The sequence below is a fragment of the Rousettus aegyptiacus genome, unplaced genomic scaffold (assembly GCF_014176215.1).
Source record: "Rousettus aegyptiacus isolate mRouAeg1 unplaced genomic scaffold, mRouAeg1.p scaffold_m13_p_16, whole genome shotgun sequence".
Taxonomy (NCBI): Eukaryota; Metazoa; Chordata; class Mammalia; order Chiroptera; family Pteropodidae; genus Rousettus; species Rousettus aegyptiacus.
In genome coordinates, this window is record NW_023416291.1 from 2,565,477 (window position 1) to 2,574,040 (window position 8,564).

An 8,564-nucleotide genomic window follows, 5' to 3' on the forward strand; every position below is an offset into this window, starting at 1 on the left:
TACAAGAAATGCTGAAGGAATTTCTTTAAGAGCAAGCAAATATATATATATATATATGGATAGTAAAATGGTAATAATTACATATCTACCAACAATCGCTTCAAAGGAAAAAGGATTAAATACTCCAATCAAAAGATAGGCTGAATGGATAAGAAAAAAGGACCCTTACATATGCTGCCTATGAGAGACTCACTTGAGAGCAAAGACACACACAGACTCAAACTGCGGGATGGAAAAAGATATTTCGTGAAAATGGAAACGAAACAAAAATCCTGGGTAGCAATACTTACATCAGACAAAACGAACTTTAAAATGAAGGCTATAACGAGAGACAAAGAAGGACCCAGCAATCCCAATACACTTCTGGGTATTTATCCGAAGAAACCCAAAATATTACTTTGAAGGGACATGTGCATCCGTACGTTCACTGCAGCATTTTCTACAGCAGCCGAGATACGGAGGAGGCCTCCTGGGTGCCCACCAACAGATGAATGGATAAAGAAGAGGTGGTACATGTTTACAGCTGAATATTACTCAGCCATGAAAGAGAATGCAGTCTTGTCATCTGCAATGGCGTGGATGGACCTGGAGGGTACTGTGCTGAGTGGAATAACCAGACAGAGAGAGACACAGATGCCATACGATTTCACTTACGTGTTGAATCTAAAGAATAAAATAAACAAAACAGAAGCAAACTGATAGATACGGAGGACATTTTGAGGCTCGCCAGATGGGAGGGAAGTTGAGGGGAGGGGTGGAAAAGGGGACGAGGTTAAGAAGCACGAATTGGAAGTTACAAAGTAGTCCTGGGGACGTAAGGACAGCATAGGGAATACAGTCGGTAACAGCGTAGTGACTATGTCTGGCGTCAGAAGGGTGCTCGATTTATCGGGTGGTCATTCCGTAAATTATGTAAATGTCTAATCACCATGTTGTACCCTTGAAACTAATAATATTGTATGCGAGCTGTATGAAAAAATAAAATATATTTTTTAAAAAGTAGGTTGTAAGTTCACAGCTATATCAACATAAGACATGCTAACAACTTACATGATTGACTTTTACAGTGGAAAGTAAAAGCCTGTTTTCAAGCAGCCGTTAGTGCCTCAATGGAAAAAAAAATCAATGAAAGTGAAATGAACAAGAGATTTTTGTCTGAGTTCCAATTAATACCACTGAAGATCTATGGATAGTCAAAGGTCAACGAATAAATTAGCCGGAGTGTTATGGAAAACAAACAAACAAACAAACAAACAACAACAACAAAAACAAACCCACTAGTCTAACTTTAGTCCCTAAAGTCCAAACTCCTGTTCCTGGAGATTCGACAGTCACTTGGAGAGTCTCCGATTTGCCATCTGAGGGAGGGAGAGAGAAGCTCCTCCCAGGTTGACATCCAAGCCAGTGTCCTCACCACTGTTCCCAAGCCCTCGGCCGAACTAAGCCCAGGCCACAGCACGCACGTGAGGCCAGTGCTGCGGGAGCCGACGCCGACTAGGTATTCCGGGGGACGCGGCGATGTGTACTCATTCTGGACTCACCTTCACCCCCCCTCTCATACAGAGCTGAGCTTAGTATTTTTTTAAATCTCATCATCGCTTTATAGCTTTATATTTTAATGATTTTTTAAAAATAAAAATTGTCTATCAGGTACAATAGGATGACTTGATATACACATACATAGGGAAATTACTAAGGTCAAGGTCATCAACATCGACTTCCTCACATAGCTACTTTTGTTTTGGTTGAGAGCACCTGAAATCTACTCTCTTAGCAAATAGCCAAGATCCGAGACATCGAAACAACCTAAGTGTCCGCCCGCAGATGGAGAGACAAAGTAACCATGGTGTAGATATACAACGGAATATTACTCAACTCGACCAAGGAGATCCCGCCATTTGTGACGACACAGATGAACCTGAAGGACATTATGCTCGGTTAAATAAGCCAGACACAGAAAGGAAAACACTGTGTGATCTCACGCATGTGAGGACTCTAGAAACATCAAGTACCCAGAAGGAGGGTGGAACGGGGGTGAGACTCGGGGGCGGGCGGATGCAGCCGCAGGTACGCAGGGTGATAAATCCGGCGCTCTAATGCACACCACGATGACTGAGGTTAATAAGCTATATTGTATATGCAAGCTGTAATTGATTTGCCAGGTAACCTTTAGAAAATGACTTGACTTCTATGTGTCCTAATGTCCTCATCTGCCAAATGATGACAACGACGATAAAACCTACTTTAAAGAGATGTGATTCACGTTCATTAGTATAAACGACAGTACTATGTAAACACAAATTACCGCTTTTAGTATGAGCGCTCTTCCCTCTGGAGAAAAACTAAACAGAATCCTCTCTGCCAGAAGTCCTTCTCTGTTAAGGATACCGCTGCTGTGAAATCTAACGGTTTGGGGCATGCATGCTGACTCAATAAGGGTTGATTCTTCGTACTAAAGGTAGACTCCTAAGTCGAGGGGCAGACTCCTTATTGATAAGATACATCACCCTCTTGATTTATGGAGCATTTGACAACCGTGGGTCACTTTTCCCCTTTTCTCGAAACTCCGCCGTGTAGCCTGGCCTCAGTGCCACCTGTGCCACCAAACCTTCCGTGCCCCTCGCTTGCTGGCCTCCCTTCCTCCCTCTCTCCCTCCCTCTCACGAAATGTTTTTCCTCGGGAAAGAAAGCCTAGGCGCCCTTCGTTTTCCTCTTCACAGCCCTCTGGGTAACGTCGTGCACTCGCACACTCTGCGGCAATCCCCACCAGACAGTAGGCGCTCCGAGTCTCCAAGCTTTAAACCCGCGTTTCCGTCTTCCTGTTTGACGCCTCTATCGGAATTATCCAAAAAACCGGCCCCGCCTCTTTGTTCCTTTCCTTCCCACAGTGACAGCAAGGATGGCAGCTACCTGAGTTTAAATCGCCCAGCCATCGCTGACCCTGCTTTCTCCTCACACCCCTCAGGGGCAGTTAGTGCAAATTCCCAACGATGCCATCTGTGTCCTCTCTCCCCTAGTCTTTCCCCTTTCAGTCACCAGCACTCCACCAGCACAGATCCCAATCTCAGCCTAGATTGCGACAACGGCTCCCTCATTTATTTATTCACATTCTGCCGATTGCCACTTCAATCCGTCCTGCTCTCAGAGAGGCTCCGATGGAACTGCTGCTGATTTAGAACAATCGATGGCTCCCTATTGCCTCCTCCTGGCATGTAAGATTGTCCTCATTAATGCCCCAAACCAACACACGCAGATTTCTCACCGATGTCTTATGCATACGCTCTGTTCCAACCAGACTCAGCTAAAATTCCCAAGACATGCTTGGCCTTCTGGGGGGCCGGGTAGGGGGAGAGGGCTTGAATTACTTACCCACCTGTCTCTGCCTCCCAGCCGATCTGTCTTTTAAGGCCCGCAAAGGTTTCCCCCTTTTCTCCACAACCTCGTGTTTGTCTGCCTCTCCTTTGCACTTGACCTGGCATCGCTCTATCCTTGCATTTTTTTTTTTATGGTGCTTATTTTACTCTAACTTATAGCATACTCAATCATGCCCAGTTTTATTTCCACTTCTCCCTCAGGGAAATTTAAAGTCCTTGAGTGCAGACAAGCTGTTATACCCATCTCTGTGGCTCTGGCTCGCTGAACCTAACCTGCATTTTGCATATGTAAATGCTTAAGAAATGTCTTTGACCTGAAATTCAGAACAGCTTCAAATGCCTTTTTGGAGTTCATCAAATATATTTAACATCTGCAAAACCTTGAGAATTAAGTAATCTTGCCAATGACACACTATTGGGGCCTAGGTTTGCAAATAATTGGGAAAAAGGAAGTCTTGGTTTGAATTGCTGGTTGAATCGAGAGTTTTATCAAAGGATTTTTTTTTTTTTAAGTCTTGTAAGTGATATAACAGATGACATTCTTCCTCCTAAATCAGTCTGTTTAAGGCTCCCAAATGGAATACTGGAGCACGGAGCAAGGAAACCAACAACAGACTCGCCCGGAGGGACCTTCCTGGTCCCGGTGGGTTCCATCCTCAGAACCCTTCCTATTCTGCCTGATGAAGATGACCCGAGCCCCGGGGTCACCCTTCCCCAGTTCGGTCCTAGGGCTGTTCGTTCACTTCCTAAGCTACTAATCTGTGGCCTTTCCACGCAAAAGTGGAGTCCAGAGCTAATCTCTGCGGCAGATACCAAGCCAGACGTTGCCAAGTGACAGGCCTCAAATAAACACGGAGAGCCGGCCGCCCGACCTCCAGAAGGAGCGTTTGTTAACGTCTATCTCCTTGAACTGGCTGGGTCTTCTCAACCACTCAACGAAATCAGCACACTAAACGTTTACTTGCTGAGCTATGTAAACTGGGCACACGGATCCGAAGACGTTCCGTGAGCCGTCGGGCAGCCAGCCGACCACGGCACCGCGCCCGGGCTGACCCCCGACTTCGAAGGCAGAGGGCTGTCCGCTCCGCCCCGCTTTCTCAGGTAACAGTGCTTTGGTGTCCAGTTCAGCGAGGATTTAAGGTAAAAGAAAAAAAACATTTTTTTTTTTTTAAAGAATCAATTATTGAGCAGGGTTCTAAAAACTCCATGGACGGAAAGAAAAGGCAACGTGGGGAAGCGAGCTGGCGGCGCTTTAATCCCGACGGGTCCTTTACGGGCCCCCTTTTCCTGGCGTAATCAGCAGGGAGCGAGCCCCGTCGGGGTGCGGGGTGCGGCGGCCACGGGCGGGCGCGGGCGGCCGCTGGCGACAGCAGGGGGCGCTGCGGGAGCAGCGCGGGCGGCGCCCCGGCCCCGGCCGACCGCGGCGGCACCCCCCCCCCATCCCGGCGGTCTCCCCCAAAAGCACGGCTACCCCGCGACGCGCCCGAGGGGCGTGCGGAGAGGCACGGGCGGCGCCGCGCGAAGCGAAGCGCCCTGTCCGCGCCCCCCGCGCGCCTCGCGGCGGGGAACGGGGCGAAGGCGCCGCCCGGCCCCGGGGCCCGCCCTGGGCCCCCCTCCAGGAAGGACAGCGCCGCCGCCCCGAGACGCCGCTGGCCCCCGGGGGACCCCGCGCGGCGTGGGGCCGGCCGTCGGGAAGCCGGGGGGCCGCGCGCGCCCGCCGCCCGCGCCCCTTCGCTGCGCCCCGACGGCCTGGCCCGCAGCGGCCGCTCGGCGCGGGGACGGGTCGGGGTGCGCGCGCGCCCCGGTCTAGGCGCACCCCCAACCCCGCCCCGGGTCGGTGCTCCGAGGGGCGCGCGCCGCGCCGCCTCGCCCCCGGGGCCCCGCACGCCCGCGCCCCGCGCCCGGGCCCCGCACGTCGCGGCGCCCCGTACTCACAGGTCGCGCGGCTCCAGCGCCCCGTTGACGCCCCGCCAGCCCCGCCGGCGGCGCTGCGGCTCCGCGTCCGCGCCCGCGCCCCCGGCGCCGTCCTCGGGCGCGGGGAAGGTCACCCTCGCCGGCTCCCGGCACCTGGCGAGCCGCGCGGACATCGCGCCGGCGCCCGCGGCCCCGGGGCGGGCGGGCAGGAGGAGGCCGGGCGGCGGGAGGCGGGGACCGAGGCCGCCGCGCCGCCGCCGCCCACCATCCAGCCGAGCGCCGAGCGAGCCGCGGCGCAGGCGGCCCGGGGCCGAGCGGGCCGCGGGGGCTGCGAAGGGCGCTCCCGCCCCGCGCCTGCTCCGACAGCAGCCGCGGCTGGGACGCGAGCGCGGCCGGGGGCGGGGGCCGCGAGCGGGAGGACGGAGCCGCCCCCGGGGGGGGGGGTGGACCGGGGGTCGGGGAGCCCTCCCTCCCGCCGCCGCCCGCTCCCCTCCAGAGGCCCCCCGCTTCCTGCGCGAGATGGCAGTGTCCTAAGGCAGGGGAGGGTGTCGTGGCTTGCTCGTTTCCCTGCAGTCTTATTTACCCCTCGTTCAACTCCAAAGCATCACTTTTCTCGTGGTTCTCACTCTGAGACAGGGGTTTAAGTACGGTTCTCTGAGTGCTTTTGTACCCCAAGGATGGTAATGTTTTAAACGTGCACGATTCTCCAGGTTTTTGTTTCTGTTTTTGTTTTTAAAGAATCACAGAAACATCTAACAGCACTTAGACACTTTGCAAGAGATATTTTCCCAGCAAAATGGAAGCTATCCTTTTTAAAACTAAAAAAAAAAAAAAAAAGAGAAAAGTGCATTTTAAAATTCAACAGCAGACTTTCTCCTGGGAGGATAGATTCATGGAATTTTAGTCAGAAGCAGTCTTAGGGATGGAAGAATTTATCCCTTGTTTTAGAAATAAGAAATCCCAGGCCTAGAGAGACCAAGTAAAAAGGCAGGTGGGTAGTGAGAAGACTAGGATTAGACTCAGGCGAATGTTTTCCAGTGCTTTCTGTCACCTCAAGTACGCATTTTCCAGCAACTCCAACTTGGAAGACTCACAGAAATACCAGGCATGCTATGAGGAGATAAAATGAGATACTCATTTTTCACTATCTTATTTTACTGTATTTCTTGGAGGAGCAATTATTTTCAAATACAAACAAAACACATGTAAGGGAATGTAGCTCTTTGGAATGTGAGCTTTAAAACAGAAAGCTATGCGTTCTGTTAAGACGATAAGCCTGTATGTTTGCAGGGGCAGTGATGTTCATACACCTGATTCAGAAAACAAGTCGATAATGTCCAGTGCTTCACAGTTGGGAGCACCTGTCCCGTATGGGCACAGACAGAAGTAAAAGAACAGCTCCACCGTGTGAGTTTCCAGCCCCCCTCACCCCGACCTCTGGAACGCCGCAAGGCAGGGCTGCTCTCCCGCCCGGTACCATTACCTCCCTGCTGCTGACCGCTCAGCAAGCCGCCTCTCTCCACGCGGCTTCCGAGCCCTCGCTCGGGCAGGTCTGAGCCTGAATTTCCTCTCTCAGAATCTCTTGTGGCTTCCCACGCTTTCAGGTTAAAATCCAAATTTGGCACACCCAGCCCTCTGTGGTCTGACCTCATTCTTCCTCCCCTCCTTCCATCCTCCCTCCTTACGCGCCCTAACTCCGGTCACCCCGACCCTCTCGCCGGCATTCCGGACACTCACCCATGTCCCTGCCTTTGTGGCATTCCCGGCGCCGAACCGTGTCTCTTTCCTTGTCCACTTGGCACACTTCTTTTCCAGAAAGACCTAGGTTCGATGTGTCTCTGATTCGACCCCCCTCCTACCTCCCAGCGAAGCTCTCTCGTGGCCCCAGGTCCTTCCCCTTGGGACTGCAGGACTCTGTGCCTACCACAATCTGACCACAGGTCACTCTGTATCGAAGTTAACTCTTTATGTGCCTGTCTCCTCTTCAGACTGCAAGTTTCTTGAGGATGGTTGGGGATTACTTACTTTGAGCTACATGGGGGCTCATCTTTTGTCCTTGACTTCTAGCTGTACCTCATGTGCAAGGACAAGCTCAATACGTGTTGATCAAGTGAACTCAGGAAGTCCGCATGTCCTCTGTGAGTACGTTAACAAGTTCATGAGTGACTCCTGCGGGTTCCGGGTGGCTGAACTCCACAAGGCTGGAACCACTCCGAGGGGTCGCTCTTACACGCCGTACAAACCGGCACACGCTGGGTGACAGATATTTATTTTCTGACACTTCTGAGGGCTAGAAGTCTGAGGTCAAGATGCCAGGAGGTTTGATTCCTTCCGAGGCCTCTCTTTGCGACCTGTAGTCGGCTGTCTTCCCTCTGCGTCTGCGCCCTAATCTCTTCTTATAAAGACACCAGCCGTGTGGGATCAGGGTCCACCCTAATGACCTCATGTAGCTCAAGTTCCTCTCTCAAGGCGCCATCTCCAACACAGTCACACTCTGAGCTCCTGAATGTTCAGATTCCCGCACATGAATTTGGGGAGGGGGCAGAGCCCAAGTCCATGACACGCACTGACTCTGCTCACGTTTTTCTTCTCAACATGTATGTCCCTGGGATTGCTGAAAACTTAGGGAATCTAAAAGAAAGTAAGTTCTTAGGAGAAAGAGGAAATATGGACCTCTCTGGCGTAAGCCGGCTTCGTGCTTTTTTGTTCTCTTCTTTTGGAAGAGGGGGTCTGTCACTGCATTCGTGTTGCTGATTTTCCGTATGCTCATGACACAAGTGTTTGTCTAACACACGTTCAGAATCCATTACTTCTTTGGGGAGCAAAAAAAATTATTATTCGGTATTCAGAAAATCCAGCTGTTGAGGCAGCTAATTTTCAAACAGATGGCCACTGAGGCATAAGTGAAGTGTGACTTTCTTAAGTCCGAATAAAATAAAAGTGACTCTTTAAAACCTGGCAGCAGTTGGTCTCTAAATTTCCTCTTAAAACGCTAAGAAAATTCTGTATCTTCTTTAAAATCTGTTTCACACATTGTGGAAGACCTCTCTCTGTCTCTCTCTGTCTGTCTCTCTGTCTGTCTCTGTCTCTCTGTCTCTGTCTCTCTTTCTCTCTCTCTGTCTCTCCAGGCATCTCTGTAAGACACCTACTAAGACAGCATTGTTGAGCAGTAATTTTTGCGCCCCGGGTTGAACGTTATATTTAGCAGTTTTCTCAAGGGAGCAAGAGCGTGGGAACAGGTATATTATTCCAAAGAGTTCACTTTTTTTTTCTTCCT

At 51.4% G+C, this 8,564-nt stretch overlaps 1 protein-coding gene across 1 annotated transcript in view; it reads right to left on the bottom strand.

Moving 5' to 3' along the window:
• The window catches only part of TRPC3 (transient receptor potential cation channel subfamily C member 3), a 50,609-nt gene extending 43,435 nt beyond the window's left edge, over nt 1-7,174 (bottom strand). Inside the window, exon 1 of the mRNA XM_016165607.2 lies at nt 7,025-7,174. Coding sequence (XP_016021093.2) covers nt 7,025-7,047 — 23 coding nt within the window. The 5' untranslated portion in view covers nt 7,048-7,174. The remainder of the gene's footprint in view (nt 1-7,024) is intronic.
• Between the last annotated feature and the right edge of the window lie 1,390 nt (nt 7,175-8,564).